Consider the following 26,960-nt stretch of genomic DNA (forward strand, 5'->3'; position numbering starts at 1 on the left):
TTATTGTGTACCGATTATAGTGTCCACTCATACACCAACAAGACCTCTCTAAGAATTGGCATCTGAGTTCCTAACCTATCTTGACATTATAACGATATTCAGAATCAAAGAACTCATTTGTAACTAGGTTGAACAACTCCCATATGATGTGCCTTTAGTTTAGAATATTTGTGCATATAAAAGATAAGGTCCTTCTTTAGAACATTATACACTCAAAATGTAAGGCTCAATTGTTGAATGACTTGTAGGGTTCTTAAATTCTGAAAACAAGAAGAACTGTCAGAAACTTCATGAAAAAAAATCTTGTTATTCTTGCAAAATAGATTATTGTATACAGATGGTATAACAATTATGGCATGGTTTTTTTTGTAAAGACTGTATGTGAAGAATTTAGACATAGATAACAGCGAAATTCTTGATGCTACTGAAAGGATCTTACAAAAACAGACCTCTGTGTACTTATTTGCACGTAATGTGTATGCAATAATTGGGCCACTGAGAAGATAACTTTCCAGCAACCAAGTAGAGAGCTTGAGACTGTAGCCAGTAAGGTGTGGAGCTACACACAACCACATAAAATATTATTTTCTAAAGTCGCATTACAGCTACCTGTCTGATATTGGCTGAAAAAACTCCTGTTTTTCAGTATGAAAAAGACATTTCAAACAACACATACAATGACCAAGCACATACTAGGGCCATTGAGCCAACAACTTGGGCTATCTGTGCAACCACCTTTTAAACTGGGCCGGAGTCTTCCTAAGCTAAAACAAAAATGGCTAAGGTCAAGGGTGCACTCTGTGGCTCCACTAAGCACGGCAGTAGACGGCTGAAGAAAGCACATGGCTCAGGCTGATTTACTTGCTTCCAAACACGTAGCAGAGAAAGAAATCCAGATTTCATTGACACCTACGTGTCCCATGCAAGCTGGCTCGGTGTGCCGTGTGGAAACTCCAAACCTAATTCAAGAGCCAAGGTAATTAGGGGAGCCTGGGAAATTCTTGTCTGGCACCCTTGTGAGCCTGTTTGCAAAACTTGCATGCCCAGGCACATCCATTAGGTCAGTTTCCCACATCAGAAATTCCATATTTTCAATAAAGGATGTAAAGAGCATGGTTGGGCATTGTAAAACTTTTATCGGCATCAAATGCAGTCAGAAACGATCACGTAGTCTGGGATAAGCACGACTAGCATTTCCGGTGTCATATCGAATCATCAATTAGCTCTCTAATGTGCAGCACAAAACTCACAGTCTTAAAAGCTCGTAAAACAGAAGGTTTGACCTCATTTTTGTGTGGGATTCTTTGAAGTACCAATACCAAGGACCTTACAAAGTGAGACGATTGCATGATCGCCGATAGCTACCATACTGCTATGATTGGTCAGGAACTCCAAATAGTTAGTCCAAACTTTTGCATCTCTTCTATTCTTTGACAATAACTTTCACGTCTTCTTTATCCATTGGGGCTTGTTCTGTCTGAGCTTGTACACTATTCACCCCAAATTGGACACCCTACTAATTTGCATACTAAAGTTATAGTCAGCTCAAGTATTGTATTTAAGAACCTTCTCTCTCGATACATCAACCAAGCAATCCTCAATACAACAAAAAGGTGCCATGGAAAAGACAAGCTTCTAAACCAATAACCATCAATAATGAAATTGAATCAAGAAACAGATGACACTGAATTAATAGATTGCTAAATAGTGTGACTAGATGGTTTGATAAAGAATGCTGCATGCATCTCTCAATCTACTCAATAGGGTCCCTTCAACTTACCGAATCATTGTTTTCATAACTTCCACATCGAGACTCACCTTCTATCTTTTGACGTTGGTATTTGACAGCATCCATGATCACATCCTCCACAGGAAGCATGGATTTCTGCCCCATTTCGCAGGAAACCAATTTATTTGCGTAGACTGAAACAACTTTTAGACAATTTAACTTTCCCATCAGTTTAACCCGAGCAAAATCAAAGATATAAAATCATCAGTCATAATAAAGAGTCGACAGCTAAAGGAGAAATCAAATTAGACTAAACTACTTGAAACATAGACTCTAATACTTTGACTTGGGCTTTGGGAGTGTATTAAAGATGATCTCAAAGTTTACTGCAATCAAACTTATTGCATCCACAGATACCTAATTATATTCTATCAAAACCTTGAGAGAACGTGAAAGGCCTTGTTGTATGATGTAACACCCCAGAATTATAACTTCTTTCTCAGTACTATACATATAAGCCCCTTCAACTAGCTTGCATAAACTACAATATACACTTTTACTCTTGTGAGTGCAGTGAAAATGGAGGAGGAAAGTGTGACGTGTTGTGTGCTCTTTGTGGGGACCTCTCAGTGCACTGCACAGGAAGTCTCACTCTCAAAGAGTTACATAAACAACTGTCCAGATAACCATGAAATAAAGAATAACACTAAGGCACAACACAATGGTACTCAAAGCTCAGATAAAGATTTGTTTCTAAAGAATGCAAGCGGGCTGATTGTTGTGTTTCTTGTGTTTTTGCACAAGATTTCCTCTCAATATATCGAGTGACATGGTATCGTATGCTTTCTCGGACCAAGCTACTAGTGCTTTGTTCCAAGGTGCACGTGACATTACTTAAAACTCATACAAGATTGGTTGAATGGAGGGGTCAATGTGTCACACAAGGCTTCCTTCAATAAGAGGCAAAATTTTACAAGCAAATTCATGTCCATTCGTGAATAGTTATTGTCAGGTGCAGCGGAAGTGTTTAAGGATTTAGCTCGGATCTAGTACTCCGCACAAACACAAGCTTACTTTACTTCACTTAAAAAGAGAAACTGAACGCAACACAATGAATGAGAGAGACAAAGAGAGAAAATAGAGGCAACACGGCATGTCGGATCCGAACCACCCTCAAGGGCCCCCTTGCTTTATTGCCAAAGCAAGTACTTGCTCTATTTCTTGTACAAATGTTGTTACAATGATCCTAGATACTCAGATGCTAATGAGTTTTGCGGTAGGTTCTGAGGGGTACTGGCGGTAGATGCTTGATTGTTGCACACCATCACCCTTTTGCATGCACACAATTGCACCCATAATGACTTCCATGGAAGTAATATCATGCTTCATGTTGGATAGCATGGCATCTATGTGGGCTTGTGCGATTGGAGGCAAGCTACTCTCTATCCCACTGAAAAGGATTTTCCAACTTTGCCAAATTTGTTGCCGTCCACATGTGAGGATTGGACAAGGCGATACTGGTGAATTGCACTTGAATGCATATCTACAAACCCACCAGTTTTCACCAAATCACAAGATACATATGCATTGGTGAAATATATACTCGAGTTTCTAAACTACGTGCCCCGAGGATGAAGACGCTAATTATCGCCAGTGGGTGTCTACGTACAAGCAACGCCTGGAGTTGGTCTTAATCCCAACTATAAGGGATCGCAAAGATGCACATAATCTCTTGGAAAACTTGGGCGGCTTAAAGCGGATAGGCCATGGATTATCGCTCACAGCAGGGTTGCGGCCAATTGAAAATTGTGTTTTATGTCGCAGATCTGTGTTTTTTGTAGCAGCTTTCAGCCCTTCATTCCTTTCACATTGGGAGCGCAATTCAGCCCCAGATTTTCCCCTTGGTGTCCATCCGCAATCCCACATTGAGAAGGATTCAAAGGTGCATCAAATCAGCCCTGGAGGAGTTATCGTGACGATGGTCATCATTCAAGTCAGTAGAGTCTGCACTTGTGGTATTGCATGTGTAAACATTCCATTTACACAACCACAAGCAAATAGCACAAGCTTATCTCTCTAGTTGGAGTTTGTTGAACCTGAGGCAAATCATGTTGCAACTAAGTTTAGTCCCTCCATGTTTAAATCAGGCTCTCAACCTCGATCAACAGTTATGGTGGGGTTGTCTGGTGATGAAAGAATGATAACAAGTCAAGGACTTATCCTTTATTGAAGAATCACGTCAACCAGTTACTTTCATGGAAAGTGAGAAGAGATATTGTTTTACACCTCTTAGTTGTGATAACTCATTAAGCATACTCAAGTGAGTCTAAATGGAGTCTATACGCTATGTTGGATATGGGTTGGTTACACAAGACGGTTGCAAAGGGACAACAATATGAAAATCTAGATGCTCTTCTTGATTTCATTGAACCTTCATTGAACCATTTCCGGTCAAATGCACAACTGGATCCATGAAGGATGCCACTGTGGAAAACATTAGTGTTCTTACAAAGATATCACCACTTGTGTTTTTCAGCACGAAAACGCTTCTCCAAGGGAGGAGTAATGTCAAGCCAAGGGCCAGGGCCAAGGGCAAGAACTCATATGCGGTCAAGGGGTGCTATATTTAGATGGTTACGAGGTTATATATAGCAAGGTTGGGCGGAGAGTTGCATGTGTTGTTCCCCAAAGTCTTACACTACATCACATTCACAACGGTGTGGGGGGCCCTCGAGAGGGTTGGTTGGGATCCCATCGGGTGTCACTCTCCTCTTCTCTCTCTTTCTCTCTCCCTCTACGCATCTCTACCACACTCTCTCACTCCCTCTCTTCAGGGAAAGGTAAAAGGAAGCATCATTCAAGCTAAAAGGAATCACTAACGCAAGGAAAGAAAGAAAAGGATTTGTGGCAATGTAAATCGTAGATCGTCACCATTTCAATTCCACTGCACCTACATTGGTATCAGAGCTTTTAAAAATTTTGAACCAATCTGCTAGTCTCCAAAAAAAATAAAATCTCTCATGTTTTTGGTTGTGTTGGCAGCCCTTCGGTGTATACTCCTCCCTCTCTTGGAACAGCAGGCCTACTATTGCATGTAGGACCGTACACCTTGAGCGTCAGAAATAGCAACCAATTGTATATGGGTGTTGCATGCGAGGTACACCAATGAGGAGGTAGATATCTCCCGAAGATTAGTCTGCAATCTTCCTTCAACCAAAAGCGGAAATCCTTGCATGTTCAAGACTCATAGGGGTATGGAGACCTCCACCAATCAAGAAGGCAAGCAAGTTCCACCTACGGATCCTCCCATGAGCCCTCCTCCTACCCCTCCCTCTTTGCCACCAAATCCCATGGATTCTATGATGCTGATGATGATGGAGATGATGATGCAGCAAGAGGAGTTACGCCGACAAGAGTGTGTGGAAGCGGCGGAGCGAGAAGAACATCGATTTGCGGCCGAAACCAAGGCTCGTAGACAGGACCGCAAGAGAGACCCCGAGGCGCATGGGCAAGAAAGGGAAACCATGCATGATCTCATCTCCACCTTGGTGATGCAATCCGATACCCCTTCTTTGGATTCTGATAATGAAAAGCTTGCCAAGAAAATCTCAGAGGCAACCAAGGTTACACAGACGACCAATGAACCAATTCTCGAGAAGATCACGTTCAGGTAAGTATGACAGTAAGATGGATGCTATTGTCATTTATTCTTGGTTGCATCAAATTTCAATCTACATCGTATTTTGCGGTTGTTAAAAAGTCTGATAATAACAAGGTTCTCTTGGCTTACATGCATCTCACGGGTAATGCCATCACTTGGAAGGATGAGTGGATGGAGACAAAGGAGGAAGCCCACAAGGCTACCCACTCCGAGTCTGTCCTCGTTCCCTCTCTCGAGCTTAGTTGAGAAAGATCGAGGAGGATCTAAAGACTTGCTTCTTACCTCCACCGTACCTGAAGCAATTGAAAGAGGATTTTTGGGCTTTGTCTCAACAAGGAAAACTCATGATATCGTATGCTAACCGTGTGTCTCAGTTAGGTGGACAATTGTTGTCATGCAATGGGCACCACGTGCCAAAGGAAAAGAACAAATTGAACAACTTTAAGCACTTTACATAACAACTGAACGGAAAGAGATGCACGACACGAGACAGGGAGTGGTAGAGTTCCACCCCGAGAGAGCACTCGTCCCAAACCTTAGCCCCTTTCATTCACCCGGAAGAGTGCCAGAGACTGAGCCCTTTGCACATATTTAAAAGGACCTTGGTCTATGGAGAGTAGTTACATGAAAAGCTTTAAACTCAAAATCATATGGCCCAAAAGCTCGCGCTGAAAATCAGCCAGCATAAATCACGGAAATCCGTACACCTGCCACATCATCATGTCAGTACGAATTACGGAAATGCGTACAACTGCCAAGTCATCATGTCAGCGCGAATTTCGAGAATCCGTACAGCTACCACATCATCAGTTTTCCATGTGTCTGTGTGTGTGTGTGTGGGCTTGCTTTATTTTAATGCCTTTATGTCACTTGGGCTCCATCGAAAAAGGTCCCATAAGTTGGTGGGAACTCTTCTATTAAAATAGACCACTCTGCACGACTTTGTAAGTCGGTAAAACTTCTTCTGCTGCTTCGACTTCATCTACTTCTCCTTAGGGTTTAGGCCCCTCGGTCGGGATCTGCAGGCTGGCTCTGTTCTTCAGTGGCTTGAAGTAATCGTCCACGATTACAGCATATCTGCAAAAAAACTCAAGCTAGCTCAAACAAAAATTCGAGGGTCATTTCAAGGGACATTCCGTGGGAGAATCAGTTCTCATTCCAAATCGGAGCTCCCAGAAGAATCTCATTCGATAAGGAGTCTCATTTCAAATTGGAGCTCTTCATTTCCTGGGTCGTTGGCTTCTCATAAGAATCTCATCCAATAAGGAGTCTCATTCCAGATTGGAGCTCTTGATATCCTAGTCGTTGGCTTTCCAAAAAGATCTCATCCAATAAGGAATATTCAGTGGTTGGCACATCACAATGCAACACAAATGCTCACATATGCATGTTACAAGACTATCCACATAAAGTCGTCGATGAACACTCCCCCCGTAAATAACCATCCAGGTCTGGGCCATGAGCTATTCAACGACTCTCTCATCACTCCTCCCGTATAACCTAAAAAGGTCCGGGCTGGGAGATATAGAGGCCTTTTACGACCAAACGCCCCGCAGAACGCAATCTACGTCATTTGAAGGTTCAAGCATACAACCAAACGCTCCCCAGACATCTCGTCTGCATCATTTCGAGGTTTTCCACCATACAACAGAACGCTCCCCAGACATCCCGTCTGCGTCGTTCTGAGGTTCAAACAATACCAAAATAGCATTTCTCACTACTCCACACAGGAGTAAAATCACCAATCAATGAAACCAATATTGAAACAGAAGTCAAACTATTCAAATCGGCACCAAGACAGGTTTAAAACAGATACCATCCATTTCAAACAAATTCCAAACAGGACCACCAAGCAAGTTCTCAAATAAAATTTAACCTTAAAAAGCAGTCTCGACAATAGTCGAGCTTGAAAAGATGACTAGCTTTCCATTTTGAAACCTGCACCAAAATTAGGGTTAGATTTTTGTCATAAGGTCGTAGCCGAGTCCAACATGGTCTATAAGCGCTTAAGTAGTCAATACAAGCCTCGGCAGACAGTGTTCTGTGGCAGTGATGGTAGTCCCAAGACATAGCAATCACATAGACCTTCATAAGTTCAGAATAGTCTGAACTCACGAATTATAAGTGGGAATAAAGCACTCATAAAACTATAAAAGCAAGGGACACAAGAAAAGAAAAACAAAAACAAAAAACAACAAACAAACAAACTAAATCACTTTGTTTGCTACGAAACAAAACTAGATAAAACAAAACATTATTAACTTAAAAAATGTTTTTAGAGAAGGCATGTGTAAAATAAGATGACGCAACTTACTTGGCTTAAAACAAGTACTCAACTTTAAGCAAAAAAAGGATAAGACATTTTAAAAACTTAATCCTAGAAACCAAACTTCACACAACAACTTCTAACGAAACACATTCTTAAGTCCTCAGGTAAGTTGAATACGAAATTGAAAAATGAATACTACTACAAACCTACGAAGAGCAAAGAACCAAACTTGACAATATGTGATCTCAACTTCGCTGCTTGTCCAAACAGGAAGAATAAGATTATCACCTTTATCATGCATAGCTTGGACAACAGCTATGACATCCCTACTCACGTCGTCAGTGCCCAAGAGTAGATACAAGTTTATATAGAAGTCATTCATGCTTTGAACGTACTCTACAAAACCAACGAGCTGAGTTTCTATCACCCTCTAGAGGTAATGGGCATACTTAGCCATGATAAAAGCTAGCATTTGTCAAGCTATAGTAAAAATACTAGAAGCGCTAAAGATCAAAACAACAACATAAGGTGTTAATAAGTCAAACAATAAGTGGGCTTTTTAGCTCCCCACTTCTATTGAATTCACTACTTATTATCTTGAACATTCCAAAGGAAGAAACATTAAAAATAAACTTACTACGATGCAAAAATGAACGAACGTTTTTCATGATTCTTTTGAATGAGTATCCTTTTTCAACTAGTAAAGAAATAAAATGGCAAGATTGAACAACAAAAGTAGATTTACTAGAACAAAGACGAGAAAATCTAAATAGTTGAGAGAAAATGACACCGTACTTAGCTAAAAGAGAAATGTTCGAAGAAATGTGAGGCATACGGATGATTTTTAGATTGGCATATTTTGGTTCAAGGCGCTTATCATAGATATCTACTTCTAATCCCAAGGGAGTCTGAAAAATCTTAAGGTCTAAAAAAGCACAACAATCACTATTTGTGGTACATTTAAGTTCACAAAACTCCTTGGGATAAATTCCTCCACCTACGAAACTCGAATTCAAGTACATAAAATCTTGAAAAGAAGGAACGCCAGGGACAAAAAGATCATCTACAAAGCGTCTTACATTGCATAACTTGTGCAAAAATATTGGGCAAGTGTTAGCAAGGACAAGACGCTCCATAAAATCAAACTCATAGGTGAAAAGATAGAAATTAGCAAGAAAACACAGCACAATTGATGCCTATAGGGATACCAATTGTTTGCTTGAAAAGAGAGTCGCCGATGGTTATATATAAATTGTCCAAAAGAAAATCTAACCAAGATATGATGTCAATGTCATCTACAATCCTGGTAAATCTCTTTCTTCCTTTGTCTACATCTACATTCTTATTTTTCAGCCATAAGAAGTCAAAGTTCAAGGCTGACTTTTCTACTAGCAATGCCTTGTACCTATCCTTCTCAAGCTTGTACGCAAAAACTTTTGAAATAAGAGACTTGACTCTAAATTTAAGGTCCTCCAAATTTAGCTTCGTGTATAGCGTTGTAAAGTCAAAAGTTTGGAGACATAAAGAAGAAGATTTCTCCTTAAGGATTCTTGAAGAATTCAAGAACTTTAAAACAGGAATCACACCTACTGAATCATTTAAAATCCAACTTGAATCGGTAGGTACGTCTGCTTCCTTTAGCTGGTGCTGTCCAAAAACGCTATAAGGCTGCAATCTGCTGCTCCTTAAAGGCTGAAAACTGCAGCTCAAAACGCTGGTTTAGGTGCCTCAAAAACGCTAGGCAGCAGGGGGGAAATCCAAGCGCTATCTGCTGAGTCTTTGTCACTGCAGTCCTTGGCTGAAAACGATGATGAAAAACACTAGGCTAGGCTGAAAAACATTGATGGTGTGTTGGCGTTTTTGGTTGAATAAAACGCTGGGGTTCTTGTTGAGGAGTCACATTGAGGACCTGCTGCACCTTGAGAGCCTGCTGTGCAGGATTGCCTTGTGCTCTCTTGGTTTCTTCTGCCAAATAGTGCTAGCCTAGGTTTGCTTATATATTATCTTACCCAAATTGCCCTACTCAGTTCCCAACAAAAGTCACTTAAAATAATAAGTGAAAAATGTCAAAAATAGGGAAAATAGGTTTAATGCACTGGAAAATGCTTCTGATGGATTCTGCTGGATTCTGATGGTAATGCTGATGATCATGCTGTGTGCAACCAGAGGATATGCATCTACTCTAAGTGCCTGGGCATGCACGGTCTGCGAACAGACTCACAAAAGTGCCAGAACACTTCCTAAGCTAGACTGACTGGACCGACTGAACCCTTGTCATGCTGTAGCTTGTCCACGGGCACATAGGGTTGGATGTGTCACGTGACATGATGCTCCTTGATAAATTTCACCACATGATTGGCATCTAGCAAAACCTACTTTACGAATGACATTTTTCCAACATCTTTAGAGAGTAGATTCAATGTATGGACCGCATACGGTACCCACGCTAGTCCAATGTTACGTGCACATCTAACCTATGTGTGCGTGGACAAGTTACTTCATGACATGGGTTCAGTTCAATTCAGTCAATATTGAATAGGAAGTGATCTAGCACTTTTGTTAGTCTGTTCGCAGACCGTGCATGTCCAGACACTTAAATTAGATGCATATCCTCTGGTTGCACACAGCATGATCATCAGATTTCCATCAGAACCCATCAATAGCATTTTTATAGAGCATAGACCTATTTTCCCTATTTTTAACAATTTTCACTTATTAGTTTTAAGTGACTTTTGTTGGGAACTAGGTAGTGCAATTTTAGGAAGCAAGTACATAAAGAAACCTAGCGCTAGCACTTTCTGGCAGAAGAGGCAGCAGGAACTTCGCGTTCAACAAGCACCTTCTCAGCAAGACCCCCCACCGGCGGTAAACCTAGCGTTTTCAGCCAAGGACCAAGCCTAGCGTTTTTCAGCATTGCAAAGCCTCCAATGTTTTTGCATTGCAAATCATCCCTGGCGATAGCAGTACAGCAGACCAGCCCTAGCGTTAGCAGATTCTCCCCGTAGGACCCCAAATCAGCCTAGCGTTTTTGGATCAGCAGGACTCCCAACGTTTTGCAAATTAATCGCGACAAAGACGGCCTTTGTATCAGCGTTTTGCAATTTCAGCAGATAGACACCGCAACCCCCAAACCTCGCAGATCTCACCTTTCCGCAGCAGATCCTCGCCGCATGGTCAGATCCAACGTAGTTTGCAGATTCAGCCCGGAAAACATAGATTTCAGCATCTGCGTTTTCAGCGCGTCGTCGTTGCATTGTCGTCACCGACATAGAGTCAAAATTCAGCAGATAAAGATTTACACATTACTGCCTTAGCGTTTTCAGATTTCAGCCCGTCTCGTCGTCGTCGACATCGTCGGCAAGTCCATAGCATTGTAGAGATTTGTGCAACCAATAGTAGACCGCTCTCGCCATAGAGAGTGGGGCCTTCGGAGGAGGGTTTGACAACATTCTGGTATCGTATTCTTCTCTCTCTATCTCTCAGTCTCAGCACCTTCTTTCACAGTGTTCATCACTTTGTTTGTGTCCATTGCACTCTCTCACTAAAGGAACAAAAGGCTCTCCCTTTTATAAGTAAAAGGAACCCTTGAGCACAGTTTGGAGCACTCATCTTGAGCAAAGTTCAACATTCACTTCCACTGCACCTTACACACAGGATACTTCTCTTGAATGACCAAGCCTGCACCCTTGTAATTGGATGCGTTGTTGGTCACAAATGGTTGCACATCGGGAGAGCGCCTTCCCGCCAATTGTGCTCTGTGGAAAATTTAATATAAAAAAAGTACCAAAAGGGGTGCCATACTTTGCGGCTAGTGCATCTGAGAGTGGAACCCCACCAGTTCATGTCACGACTACTGTGAGTTTTTGAAGTTCAAGTGTTAAAGTTTTTAGTTCTGTCCATTGATTGTTGCTAGTGTAGAGCCAGTACACAGAAATAGATCCATGTGCTCGACCCTCCTCAATGATAGCTCGAAGAATAAATATATCATCAAGTGTAGAGAATCCTCTTCCTAATCCGCCATGTACCCGTGCTTGGACATTGCCAAACACCTCTGCTCATATCAAGCACGGAAGCTTAAATCTTGGCTAGTGTGTGGCCTATGTAGTATGTGTCCCTCGGGTGTGTGTGTGTGTGTGTGTGTTGGGTGGGGGGGGGGGGGGGGGGGGGGGGGGGGGGGGGGGGGATGATGGATGAGGGGAATGGAAGACAGGAAGAGCGAGAAAGTGGACAAGCATTAATGGGAAACTCTATGCAACCGAGATAATGGTACGAGTGAACCTGACCTGAGCTGTACCTAGGCCGAGTGATCTGAATTGGTACTCTTGAGGGAGAACCAAAACCCCTATATATAGGAACCTGGCTCCTCAACTCCCCAAAAGCCACCTATGCCCCCATAAAGTGGAATTATGAAGCCACCGGACCAAAAGTTGGACACCCATGATACTATACCAAAACGGGACATAATCTACGAACATTCCCTACATCCTAACAAGAGAGATTAGCCTCACAAGGCTAGGCACAACCACAAAGAAACCCTTACTCCCTAGATCTAGACATAAACCCAGGACATGACCCTCCAAAACCCTCCCACGAAAGAGAGGTTATCTTTTGTGTGATCAGGTGTGGCTGTCCATCACTAGGGATGGCCCTATGTATGTGCTTGTTGGAAGAGGAAGGCAGGCTGTCCAGTTCATGAAAAAGGTGTGGCACCATGTTGCCCCAGGTTTGTGTCATCCCAATGCATCTTCCACTGCCCTATGTATGTGCTTGTTGGAAGAGGAAGGCAAGCTGTCCAGTTCATGAAAGAGGTGTGGCACCATGTTGCCCCAGGTTTGTGTCATCCCAATGCATCTTCCACTGCACTTTCACAGATGATAACTTTAATTCATGCATCAATTTTAGCCGCGGTCCTTGTGTTAAGAGTTTCGACATCTCAAATGAACTATCCAAAGTGATCCCATTATTTATTTTTGCTTTTAGGTATTTATTTTACTTATTTGTCAAAGTCTGGGTAGGGCAATTTATTGAGGTGGGTATATATGTGACCCCTTGCCCCCATTGTATTGACATCAATTCATTGCCAAGGTTGGTTGATTCAGCACTCTCTCTCTCTCTCTCTCTCTCTCTCTCTCTCTCTCTCTCTCTCTCTCTCTCTCTCCATGTGCGTATTACAGGTATCAAAGACACCGAAAATGTAGAAGAAGAAGTGAAGGAACTCTTGCGGCGCATGGGCATCCCGGAACCTATGCACACAGGTGCTTGGAGAATAGGAAAGAAGGGAGTGGATGAGAAGGGAAACGTCAAAGAGAGAGCACTTATTTTGCGTTTCCCGACTTTGGAAACAAGGAAGGAATTCCTGAAGAAGAGACCAACACTTAAGAAAACTGGGATATTTATGGGGGATGACCTTATTTTAGCACAAATAGCACATATGCAAGAGTTGATGCCAGAGATCAAGGCAGCAAGGGAGAAGGGAAAAATTGCCTTTTATAGAGGAGGGAAAGTAGTGGTTTTGGAAAGACGCACAGCATGACGGTGCGAGACATATGGGACCACACTCCGGATGGCGGCATGGAATTGTAATGGATCATATAGGCTGGATGTGGGTGCCTTTGAGGATAGCTTCAGAGATAGAGACATTGTCTTTTACTCAGAGACACATCAAAAATATGGACAGTTGATGCTACGTGTGATTGGTTATTCATGGGAGACAGCCTGTCGGCCAGACACTAGATCCCAGCATGGGAGTTGAGGTTCAGGAGGGATAGCAGTCTTATTCAGAGAGGAGTTGCAGCCGCTATTACAGATTGTCCGGAGAGATGACCAGGCGAGATACATGGGGGTGAGACTGAGAGCTGAGACAGGCAGATTCTTATACATTGCTATATGTTACTTTCCCCCTAGCACATCAGTCTATACCTCACCTAGAGGGAAGTCCCCTTGGTCTATACTTGATGATGACATATCGGAGTTCTCTAGAGATGGAGATATCATCCTCTTGGGAGACTTTAATGCCAGGACGGCCAACTCCCAAACAGTATTTTATGATACCTCGGAGGAGATGCTTAGAGAGATGGATATATCGGAGATGGGGCTTGACAGACACTCACAGGATAGAGAGCACACAAAGTATGGGAGATATCTCATGGAGATGACGACTACGCATGGTTTGGCCATACTTAATGGTTTAGAGATTTTTCCTTCGTCTGGGGGATTCACATGCTTTCCACACAGACATGGGGCCAGCACAGTGGACTATGTCATGACTTCACCGAGCTTCATCTCTAGTATTCAAGATCTCAGTGTGGGACCTAGACCTATTGGAGTAGCAATGGACCATGCTCTCTTGACTTTTTCAGTCTCTTTCCAGTACATTGCCCCTCAGACACCACGGACGATTGCACACACACGGTATACTTTTACACCAGAGACGGACTCAGTTTATGTGGAGGAGATTTACAGTCGGATGTGGGCAGCCGAGCCTGTACATACCTTGGAGGAGATCACCACTCTATTGACGGAGATCTTGCATGGGGCAGCACCAGAGGCATACCCACACACTCAACCAGATCAGAGAAGATGTTCTGGGAACATGCCTCAGAATAGTTGGTATGATGAGGAGTGCAGAGAGATGAGAGTTCAAATTCAGAGCGAGCTTATACTTGGAGTCATTACATATAGACAGTCTCGGATTGCCCTTCGGCGTTTAGTGCAACGGAAGAAGCGGGCCTTTTTAGCCCAGATGGAACGTGATTTGTATCAGCTCTTTTTGAGTCGAGATTCAGGTGAGTCCTGGCATCTCTTCCATGAGCACTCACGTCCTCCAGTGATTACTTCTCCCGAGATTTGGGGTCAGTATGCAGCATCATTATATACAGTACTTGGGCAGCCACCATTACCAGACCCTCTAGAGCCATGTCCAGCCACTAGTACCTTCTTTACCACTGAGATGGTGAAGAACGCCATTGACAGGATGAGGACTAGGAGAGCATATGATCATGATGGTTTGGTGGTAGAGCACTTGATACATGCTAGAGATTTACTGTCAGAGGTTCTTGCGCGGTTGTTTAACCGTGTCATCTGTGAGGGACTACCCGAGTCTTGGAGATTATCTACTATTGTACCTCTCTTCAAGGCATGGGACCCCACGGTGCCAGGGAACTACCGTACTATTATGATAGGACACACATTGGCACGGTTGTATGCATCCATTTTTGAACAGCAACCGAGTAAATGGGCAGAAAATGAGGGCATACGAGCAGCAGGATAGGCTGGATTCAGGAGGGGTTTCTCCACTTTAGACCATATACTTACACTCGGAGCCATTATTGAGGAGGGTCGGGCACATGGGAGACGAATGTATTGTTGATTTGTGGACTTTCGCAAAGCATTTGACACAGTGCCGAGGGCCAGATTGATGTGCAGGCTACTGAAGTTGGGAGTACCCACAGAGATCATATGGGGGATCATGGCTTTATACGGCTCAGTGTGACTGGCCATGTACGCACTCTTGAGGGGATTTCTGACATTGTTCATTCCACTATTGGAGTGAAACAGGGGTGTCCTTTGTCCCCTACACTATTTGGTATGTATGTAGATGAGGTTTCTGACTACATTGACAGAGAGGGCGACAAAGGCGCTCAGCTAGCAGGACATGAATCCCTTTGTTATTATATGCTGATGATATTGTGTTGATATCAGAGTCACCAAAGGGCATGCAGAGACAGTTGGATGCATTGCACAGCTTTGCAGAGGATAGTGGATTGTCTGTGAACCTTGGTAAAACCAAGGTTATGGTGTTTAACACCACACCACAGTGGGTCAAAAGATCGGCACCTACACTCGTATATGGTCAGGACACTGTGGAGTACACAGATGCATATACATATCTGGGGGTGGTATTCACGGGACCGAGGTTTACTTTGAGGAGAGCAGCAGAGACTAGACTCTCCAGAGCCTATGCGGCATTGGGAGGGCTAGAGAGGATGTGTTCGTCGCAGGTTCAGTTTCAAGAACCACAAACAAAGCTATGGCTCTTTGATACCTTGGTTGCTTCAGCTATGCTGTATGGGGTCCAGGTTTGGGGACCATCTGTGAATCATGACAGTTGGAGGAGCATGGAGAGACCCTTGGTATTTATGATATCCCGGATGATTAGAGCCAAGGCCTCTGTACCACATGCGATTATTCGAGCAGAGTCCCCTCCTATAGAGATTGAGGCTCTTAACAGATCAGTGTCCTTTATGCACAGTCTATGGGATACACATAGAGGCAGATATACTAGATTGGCTCTTGAGTCCTCTAGACAGTTAGCGATGCAGGGAGACGCATCATGTTGGTATCTGCAGATGACCTCATGGTTTCAGAGGCATGGTTTCAGCATGGATAGACTGCCTCCTTTTCAGTATTCCCTGGATGCACCCTCACTGCCAGTCACACGGACGGAGATCACTAGACTCATTCGTCAGGATCTTATACAGTTGGACACCAGGAGGACATGGGTAGAGTCGATGCAGGAGTTGGGCACGAAGATGGCTTTCTACAAAGAGCATCTTCTCCAACTTTCGGGAGATGGGTTTTTGATTCGTCCGAGCTACATGGACACTCATTTGTCTCATGGTCTGCGATGTGCTATTGGTCAGATTCGCACATCCTCACATCAGTTGGAGATTGAAATGGGTAGATTCAGAGGGATACCACCGGAGTATAGGATATGCCAACTATGCGATAGAGAGCCAGAGACAGAGCTACACTACATATGCCACTGCACTGTGTATTATGAGATACGAGGGCGCTTCCACTGCTTATTCAGGAAGGGTTTTGGACCCCTAGATAGAGTCATGAGGTATAAGGATCAGAGATGCCTTGGCTTATATCTACTTGAGCTACATCGACATAGAGATAGTTTGTTGAGGAGACATGGAGTACGACAGTCACAGAGACAGATCACAGATTTCTTTGGATTGAGGGAGCCAGGAGACCAACCACCAGCACAGAGTTGTACCCACATTCATACCAGAGGCACCCTCATTGACAGGGCAACTGAGCTCGGGAGATCGAGACAACCACGACCGAGACACAGAAGCACACTCCATCGACGGAGACTCCAGCAGAGGATCAGAGGCATTGTAGCACGACACCCAGAGTGTCATTGAGGGCCTATTCTACATTTCACATTTCACACTTCATTTTTCACATTTAACATTCAATACTTTTTGTACTTGTACTTCAGACATTGTATTAGATTCACCACTTTTTATCTGATAGTCTCATAGGTTATTTTGGCCTTTTGAAGACGTTAAATCATTTCATTTCATCTCTCTCTCTCTCTCTCTCTCTCTCTCTCTCTCTCTCTCTCTCATTTAAAGAAGGCTTTGGACCTCTAGATAGAGTCATGCAATACCAAGATCAAAGGTGCTTAGGCCTGTACCTACTGGAACTACATCGGCATAGGGATAATCTAATGAGAAGACAAAGAGCACTACAGCCTTAGAGGCAGATCACAGATTTCTTCGGATCGAGAGAAGCAGGAATGGAAGGAGAAGCAAGAGGCCAGCAGCGAGCACAAAGGAGTACCCACATTCATACCAAAGGCACCCTCATTGACAGGGCGATTGAGCTTAGGAAATCGAGACGACCACAACCGAGAGGCAGAAGCACACTTCACCGGAGGAGACTACAACAAAGGATTAGAAGCATTCTAGCCAGACACCCAGAATGCTCCTAAGAAGTTTATATAATACTTTGTATTTAGTTTTTCGCATTTATTTTCACACTTTCACACTTTTCAGACATTGTACCAGATTCACCACTTTTGTATCAGTTTGGTCTCATAGGTCACTCTGGCATTTTGAAGACGTTAATATAACATTTCATTTCATTTTCTCATGTATTCTCCCCGTTGCTCTACGCTTCCGCATCGTCGACTTTGACATGGTATCAGAACCTCGTGCTCCTTGATCATGGGAGGGAATCAGCGCGAAGAAGAGAAGCTTATGGAGAAGCAGGCCAGGAGTGAATTGTCTTCAAAAACGCTGGCATTGTTTGTGGCATTTCAAGAGGCAGCGTTTTTTGTGGAGTTTTTGACCGCAGCCACTTTAGGCTCTCTTGGCGACATTGGGCATTGACAGCAATGGACAACATCAATTTGATATGCTCCCAGTAGAGGCGCTAGTGGTGACATCCAAGTAGTAAGAAACTTGCATTTTTGGAGGGCGTTTTGATATGCTAGTCAGATGGTGCCGGACCCAGTAGGCACCATTGCTTAAGCGTTTTGAAATGTTGGGCATAGGAGTCAACAGCCTGTAGATTTTGGCAGCGTTTTGAGAAGCTACACTGCAAGGGAAGGGTCTGACGGCCTCCAAGGGGCAGCGTTTTGATAAGCTATCACTGCAAAGCAAAGGTCCAACGGCTTGCAAGAGGTAGCGTTTTGAAATGCCAGCAGCTTAGAGTCTTTGGAAGTGGGGATCGAGGTGCTCAAGGTCCTCGGAAGGAGTTTTTGGAGCAGCTTTAGGACGACCATTGGAGGCCTTTGGAGTGCGAGGCAGAAGTGCAGGCTTGTTGAGGATCAAACCCGGCTTGCTATGGCTTGTACTTGTGATATGGCCCACCCTTGCTCGAGTACCAATGACCAAGACCAATCATCGGCTATGGAAAGTTCATAGACCACCATCCAGCTAGCGGCCTATGCATGGGAAAAATTCTCAAGGAAACCATTGTTGTGTTTGGCTCAAGATTATGAAGCCAAAAGCAAATGGACGAGTTCGCTAGAGCTCAAAGGCAAAGGCAAGCTTGACAAGGACGGCAGTACCAGTACTCAGTACTCGGTTAGCTGCCTCGGTACCCATGAGGTCCAAAAACCAATGTTATGAAGGAGACACGACGCTTTGTTTGACTCGGGAGTTTGAAGCCAAAGACAAAAGCAGGAACTCACAGGAAGACAAAGAAAAAGGCAAGTTGGACAAGGATAACAGTAATAAAGATTTGACAAAGGAGATCGGCATGGCACATGTGGTGGCGACCATAGTGGCCACGACACTAGATTTCTAGTCAAAAGTCAGTTACCACCACTAGCTTCAACCAGAGAGAGACTTGTGAGTGGTAGAGAGAGGCAAGAAGTGCTCCATATAATTAATTTGGACTCTTGTGTTGGAGTTCAAGTTATCGGTATTTGAACCCATGGGTCGGAGTTCAATGCACATGCATCATCTGGCAAGGAACCAATCAAACGTATCTAAAACACCATGGATGAGTACACCAAACCATTATTGTTGGTTGGATTATGGACAAGATGTGTTTCAAAGTTCATTATCTAGGAGTATTTGGACAGGATTTGTTCACAGTTCACGAATGGGGATTCTTGGATGTAGTGTGGTCTGCAGTTCAATTATCTATAAAGACAACAGATGCTCAAGATGGCATTCTTCTAAGGTAAAAAGTTGAGGGTAGCATAACTGAGGTGTATCCAGTAGTCGGCCGCTTTTGGGGTGCCCATGGTAGCTTCTTCATCGACTTGGTCTCACTATTTTATATAAGGTGCAACGGAAGAGAATAAGGATTTTGCTTGAATCTAGTACTCCGCACACAAACACAAGGGACACTTTACTTCACTTGAAAGAATTGAACTGAACTGAAAAAAAGAGAGAGACGAGAGAGAAAAGAGACGACACAGGAATGTCCCGTCCCAACCCTCAAGGGCCCACTTTCTTTATTCTTGCACAAATGCTACTACAATGACCAAGTGCTGAGATGCTCCTGCTAATGGATATTGATGCTACTCATTCTGGGTACTAGGTACTGAGGTACTGAAGGGGTACTGAGGTTCTATGTCCAAGACGATGATGTAAGGTGCAGCGGAAGTGATGTTGAACTTTGCTCAAGATGAGTGCTCCAAATTGTGCTCAAGGGTTCCTTTTACTTGCGGAAGGGAGAGCCTTCCGTTCCTTTAGTGAGAGGGTGCAAATGATTAAAAAAAAGTGAATGACCCTATGAATGAAGGTGCATGAGACTAAGAGATAGAGAGAAGAATACGACACTAGAATGTTGTCAAACCCTCCTCCAAAGGCCCCACTCTCTATGGTGAGAGCGGTCTACTTATGATTGCACAAATCTCTACAATGCTTTGGTCTTGCCGACGATGTCGACGACGATGAGGATGACGACGAGACGGGCTGAAATCTGAAAATGCTAATGGCTGAAATCTGAAAATCTTTATCTGCTTTTCGGGCTGAAACTGCAAACTCCGCGAGATCTGACCGTGCGACGAGGATCTGCTGCAGGAAGGTGAGATCTGCGAGGTTCAGGACTTCTTCTACGATGTCTAACTGCTGAAAACTGAAAACGCTGGTCCTACTGTGGATCTTGTCACGACGGAACTGCAAAAACGATGGCTCTTATGCTGCTCCAAAAACGCTAAGCTGATTTGATGTCATGGGGGGAGAATATACAACGCTAGGGCTCATCTTCTATACTGCTATCGCCGAGGCTGATCTGCAATGCAAACACTGAAGTATCTGCAATGCTGAAAACGCCACGGGCTTGTCATGTCCAAAAACACTAGCTTTGCAGATGGCTAAAAATGCTAGGTCTTGGGAGTCCTGCTGAGAAGGTGCCTGTTGAACCAAAGTTCCTGCTGCCTCTTCTGCCAGAAAGTGCTAGCGCTAGGTTTCTATATATACTTGCTTAGTGAATTTGCCCTACCCAATTTCCAACAAAAGTCACTTAAAAATAATAGGTAGAAAAATGTCAAAAATAGAAAAAATAGGTCTATGCACTGTAAAAATGCTCCTGATGGGTTCTGACTGTAATCTGATGATCATGCTGTGTGCAACCAGAGGATATGCATCTAATCTAAGTGTCTGGACACGAACCGTCTGCGAACACTCACAAAAGTGCCAGATCACTTCCTATTCTAGACTGACTTGACTGGACTGAACCCTGGTCATGTTGTAGCTTGTCCACGGACACATAGGGTTGGATGTCTCATGTGACATCCCCTTTTTCAAAGTGAGGTACTGGTACCGAACTGTATGGCGTCGAGGGAGATCGCCAACAGCGTCTGGAATCCTGGAAAGGACTCTTCGTCGGCCCATTCTGATGTGTGGGTCGTGCAATACTTGAACTTCATAAAGGTCTGCAATGCCTTCTTCTCTGTGGCCGCGCCGAAAGCAACACAAAGTCATCTTCAATGCTTCTACTTCGTCTATAGTCATGCGTTTACCTTCTTCAAGAATCTCCGAGACTGAAAATCCTTGAAACCACTTCCAACACAAAAACATGAACATACCCGTTCCATGTAAAGTGACTGGGAAAAATCTCGTCTTCTCTAAAGACTATGCATGCAATGTAGATGAACAAATAGACGGAGTGCCAGCCCGTTCACCACATACATGCAAACAATGAGATCGAAGCTTGTGTTTCTGATCTAAATCAATCAACTGTAGCATATCACAATGGAAATGCCGATGCTTGATGCTCAATCCTTCTTGTGCTCTTTCGGAAACTGTGTCATACCAAGGAAGAGGCATGGAATGTGACTTCCTTGAATGCATACTTTTCAGCTTTTCATGAGAAAGCCGCATACATCCGTGCTCATTCATGAGTGAATCGTGCTCGACGTACAATATGGTATGCCTATGAAAAGGGATCACATAAAAACGCTGATTAAAATACAAGAAAGCATCACGAATGAAAAACTCGAAGAATGCGTACTGACTAATCATACGCACACATAATACTTCCTGAGAGGGTTCTTTGGACCTCGACTTGAGAGCCAAGATCGGTTCTTCCCGATTGATCGAATCTTCCTGTGGGGGTTCCGTGGACCTCGACTCGAGTTACGTGCGACCACAACAAGCAAAAAAATTTATGTGGTTCTTTCCTTGAGTGATACAGAACACTGCCAAAGCTCTAATACCAATGTAGCCTGTAGCGGAAGTGATGTTGAGCTTTGCTCAAGATGAGTGCTTAAAATTGTGCTCAAAAGTTCCTTTTACTTACGAAAGGGAGAGGATTCCGTTCCTTTAGTGAGAGAGTGCAAATGATCACAAACAAAGTGAATGACACTGTGAATGAAGGTGCATGAGACTGAGAGATAGAGAGAGAAGAATAAGACACCAGAATGTTGTCAAACACTCCTCCGAAGGCCCCACTCTCTATGGCACAAATCTCTACTTATGATCGCACAAATCTCTACAATGCTTTGGTCTTGCCGATGATGTCGACGACGATGAGGACGACGACGACGAGACGGGCTGAAATCTGCAAAATCTTTATCTGTTGAATTCTGACTCTATGTCGATGACAATATCGATGACGACGATACGACGACAACGCGCTAAAAACACAGATGCTGAAATCTGCGTTTTCCGGGCTGAAACTGCAAACTCCGCGAGATCTGACCGTGCGACGAGGATCTGCTACAGAAACGTAAGATCTACGAGGTTCGGGAGTTCTTCTACGATGTCTGACTGCTGAAAACTGAAAACGCTGGTCCTACCTGTGGATCTTGTCGCGATGGGACTACAAAACCGCTGGTTGTTATGCTGCTCCAAAAACGCTAGGCTGATTTGGTGTCATGCAGGGAGAATCTGCTAACGCTAGGGCTGATCTGTTGTACTGCTGTCGCCGAGGCTGATCTGCAATGCAAACGCCGAAGTATCTACAATGTTGAATACGCGAGGGGCTGGTCTTGTCCAAAAACGGTAGCTTTGTAGATGGCTGAAAACGCTAGGTCTTGGGAGTCCTGCTGAGATGGTGCCTGTTGAACCGAAGTTCCTGCTGCCTCTTCTGCCAGAAAGTGCTAACGCTAGGTTTCTATATATACTTGCTTAGTGAATTTGCCCTACCCAGTTTCCAACAAAAGTCACTTAAAAATAATAAGTGAAAAATGTCAAAAATAGAAAAAATAGGTCTATGCACTGTAAAAATGCTCCTGATGGGTTCTAACTGTAATCTGATGATCATGTTGTGTGCAACCAGAGGATATGCATCTAATCTACGTGTCTGGACAGGCACGGTCTACGAACAGACTCACAAAAGTGCCAGATCACTTCCTATTCTAAACTGACTTGATTGAACTGAACCCTCATCATGCTGTAGCTTGTCCACGGTTACATAGGGTTGGATGTGTCACGTGACAACCCCTCCTTTTCAAAGTGAGGTACTGGTCCCGAACTGTATGGCGTCGAGGCAGATGGCCAACAGCGTCTAGAATCCTGGAAAGGACTCTTTGTCGGCCCACTCTGATGTGTGGATCGTGCGATACTTGAACTTCATAAAGGTCTGCAATGCCTTCTTCTCTGGGCCGCGCTGAAAGCGACACGAAGTCATCTTCAATGCTTTCACTTCGTCTAGTCATGAACCTACCTTCTTCAAGAATCTCCGCGGCTAAAAATTCTTGAAACCACTTCCAACAAAAAAACATGAACATACCCATTCCATGTAAAGTGACTAGAAAAAATCTCGTCTTCTCTAAAGAATATGCATGCAATGTAGATGAACAAATAGACGGAGTGCCAACCCGTTCACCACACACACGCAAACAATGAGATCGAAGCTTGTGTTTCATATCTAAATCAATCAACTGTGGCAAATCACAATGGAAATGCCGATGCTTGATGCTCAATCCTTCTTGTGCTCTTTCGGAAACTGTGTCATGCCAAGGAAGAGACATGGAATGTGACTTCCTTGAATGCATACTTTTCAGCTATTCATAAGAAAGCCGCATACATCCGTGCTCATCCATGAGTGAATCGTGTTCAAGTACAATATGGCATGCCTATGAAAAGGGATCACATAAAAACGCTGACTAAAATACAGGAAAGCATCACGAATGAAACACTCGAAGAATGCGTGTTGACTAATCATGCACACACATAATACTTCCTAAGATGGTTCTTTGGACCTCGACTCGAGAGCCAAGATCGGTTCTTTCTCATTGATCGAATCTTCCTATGGGGTTTTTGTGGACCTCGACTCGAAAGCCAAGATCGGTTCTTCGGGATTGATCGAATCTGCAATGAGGTTAGGTTCACTAGAAAAAGTATCAACTAAACCATCATCCTTGTGAACAATCACATCATTTTCCTGCAAATCATCATGCTTGTGAGAAATCACATCTTGATCATGCAAATCATCATGCTTGTCATTATCATGCAATTTATCATGCTTATCATTGTCATTCAAATCATCATGCTTATCATAATCATGCAAATGATAAGCATGCAAATCATGTGTGTCATGCTTGGGAGAAGAAGAGACGGAGAGAGTCTTATTTTCCCGAATCTCTTGCATCTGTGCTTGCACTTGAGAAAATAGTCGCAACATCTCTTTCATGTGTCGGTCGTTCATTGCTTTTGTTGCTTTGTTCTCGCGATCAAATGCTGCTTCTCTTACTTTGCCCTCACGATCCAATTCGGCTTGTCTTTCTTTGGCTTCCAAGCGTGCTTGCTCGCTCTCACGCGCTATGGCTGCCATTCTTTCTTGGTACTTATGATCAATTTCTGTCATTCTTTCTGCTGTTCATGCTTCGCGTTCTAACTTCCTTGCTTCGCGCTCTAACTTCGCGTCCATCATCATCTTGTCGAGAGCCTCCATAGGAGTTAGTGCAATCCTTTGTGTATATGGGGAAGGGGGAGGGTCGGAAAAACCTCCTGGTGGGGACAACTCTTCTTCGCCACTCCCATGCTCACCACCTTCATGCGAAGTATCCATTCTGCTTCGAACGATGACCATCCACTGAAGTCTTGGGTTCTTAAGTTCACGTGGAACTTGGATTCTTGTAGTTCTTGGCTTCTTGAGGGTCTTGAGGTTCTTCTTTAGCTTGCAATTTGTGTTAGAGAAGGATCTTCCCTTCACCCGAGCTCTTCTTTTTCCGCGGGCGCACCCCTTGGCGACCTTGCGTTGACACCAAGGTTTGTTTTTCCCACCTCACGTCGATTGGTCGGCCGTTAAGTGCACGGTCCGCTCTCAATGAGTGAAAAGAGAAACAAGGGGAGGCTTGACAAGCCCTTCTTTCTTGGCTCCTGTCACTCTTCAAAAACACTATTAGCAATCGACACGCCCAAGAGGTCTTGGGTTACGTGCAACCGCAACAAGCAAAAAAGATTCTGTGGTTCTTTCCTTGAGTGATACAGAACACTGCCAAAGCTCTAATACCAATATAAGGTGCAGCGGAAGTGATGTTGAACTTTGCTCAAAATGAGTGTAAGGTGCAGTGGAATGAATGTTGAACTTTGCTCAAGATGAGTGCTCCGAACTGTGCTCAAGGTTCCTTTTTCTTAGGGAAGGGAGAGCCTTCCTTGCTTTGATGAGAGAGTGCAAGTGATCACAAACAAAGTGGATGAACACTTTGAATGAAGGTACATGAGACTGAGAGATAGAGAGAGAAGAGAAATACGACACCAAAGACGTTGTAAAACCCCACTCTCGATGGCAAGAGTGGTCTACTATTGATTGCACAATCTGGTACAAGATGCTCATGCAAATCTAAGTGGTGCTATGTCGAGGCCGACGGTGGTGCCGAAGATGACAAGACTATGGCTGAACTGAATGCTTCGAAAATGACGGTGACGAAACGACGAACTTCTATCTGTTGTTGTGGCTTTGAAGGCGGAAAATCTTGACGACTGGCTAGATCCAAAAACGCTAATGGCTGTTGCAGGAAAACGCTGATCTGCTGGCAGTTTTGTCCCTGTTTTGCTGTTGTTTAGAAACGCTGAGTGGCTGTTCTTTTTTGTCGCTGCCGAAATGCTTCTCTGATGTCCCCTTGCTGGCTGAAATACCCTGCTGAAAAATGCTGGAATTGGTGCATGTAAAATGCTGGCAGAAATACCAAAAACGCTGCTGCATAACTTTGCTAAGGGAAGTGCCTAGTGCAGGGCTGAATTGTTGAAGGAAACCGCTACTGAATTTCGCCAAGGGCAGGCTGAAGTGGCTGATTTTCCTTGCTGAAAAAGCCAGGCTGAAAACACCAGCATGAAGGGGGGGGTTGTCTTGCTGAGAAGGTTCTCCAGAGGGTCTGCTGCACTGGGTGCCTGCTACTCTCCTAGAGTGCTAGCTCTGGTTTGCTTATATATTTCATTAGCAAAATTGCCCTACCCAATTTCCAACAAAAGTCACTTAATATAATAAGTGAAAAATGTCAAAAATAGGGAAAATAGGTTTGATGCACTGGAAAATGCTCCTGATGGATTCTGATGATCATGCTGTGTGCAACCAGAGGATCTGCATCTACTCTAAGTGCCTGGACATACACGGTCTGCGAATAGACTCACAAAAGTGCCGGATCACTTCCTATTCTAGACTGACTGAACTGAACTGAACCCATATCATGAAGTAGCTTGTCCACGTACATATACAATTAGATGTGCACCTGACAATGAGTGCTCGAACTGTGCTCAAGGGTTCCTTTTACTTACGAAAGGAAGAGCCTTCCTTTCCTTTAGTGAGAGAGTGCAAATGATCACAAACAAAGTGAATGACATTGTGAATGAAGGTGCATGAAACTGAGAGATAGACAGAGAAGAATACGACACCAGAATGTTGTCAAACCCGCCTTCGAAGGCCCCACTCTCTATGGTGAGAGCGGTCTACTTATGATTGCACAGCTCTCTACAATGCTTTGGTCTTGCCGACGATGTCGACGACGACGAGACGGACTGAAATCTAAAAATGCTAATGGCTGAAATCTGCAAATCTTTATCTGCTGAATTCTGACTCTGTGTCAATGATGACGATGCGACGAAAACGTGTTGTAACCTGAGCTAGGGCGGGTGATGCCGGAGGCAATCCATGGCTTGGAGGGAGAGCAGCAGAAGGCGAGAGAGAGAGAGAGAGAGAGAGAGAGAGAGAGAGAGAGAGAGCGAAGATTCGACACCAGGCAGAAAGAAATAACGCTATATGTTTTTGATTGATTGTAAAGCCTTATAAAGTAAAAATATGCCATGCAAACTGTAAGTGGCCTACATCCTTGAGACTTGTTCTCACGGGCGTAGACATTATGGAATCCGGGCTTGCACACCCAACAATCCCCCCCTCAAGCCCGAACTGGATAAGCAACTCATGATACCTTGAGTTTTTGGTGTACTCGTCCACCGTGAGTTTTAGGTTCTCTCACAACCAAGGATTTCTGGTGTATCCATAACCTGGTGCTAGATCAGTAACCCCCCCTTGAACAAATAGGGTGTAGGCCAAAATATTTAGCTACCAAAAATGGAGTTTTTGGTTCACTGCCAAACCTTGGGTTTAAGGTGTACCCAGTAACCTCATGATAAGTGATAACAAAAATGGGCTGAGAACAA

General features: G+C 43.8%; 1 protein-coding gene across 9 annotated transcripts in view; it reads right to left on the reverse strand.

Annotated features, from left to right (window-relative positions):
- Positions 1–26,960, reverse strand: part of FAAH (fatty acid amide hydrolase) — a 95,357-nt gene that overhangs the window by 61,767 nt on the left and 6,630 nt on the right. For 3 of the 9 annotated variants that reach the window (XM_086514039.1, XM_086514035.1, XM_086514042.1), the window contains exons 2-3: positions 1,819–1,932; positions 450–559 (exon numbers count right to left, since the gene is read on the reverse strand). In XM_086514039.1, the coding sequence (XP_086370165.1) occupies positions 450–559; positions 1,819–1,894 (186 nt within the window). In that variant the 5' untranslated portion in view covers positions 1,895–1,932. Of the gene's footprint in view, positions 1–449; positions 560–1,818; positions 1,933–7,266; positions 7,329–26,960 lie in introns of all 9 variants that reach the window. The other 6 variants (XM_086514040.1, XM_086514038.1, XM_086514036.1 and 3 more) reach the window with 6 other exon arrangements.

The sequence above is a fragment of the Adiantum capillus-veneris genome, chromosome 6, assembly GCF_014529385.1.
Source record: "Adiantum capillus-veneris isolate H3 chromosome 6, ASM1452938v2, whole genome shotgun sequence".
Lineage (NCBI taxonomy): Eukaryota > Viridiplantae > Streptophyta > Polypodiopsida > Polypodiales > Pteridaceae > Adiantum > Adiantum capillus-veneris.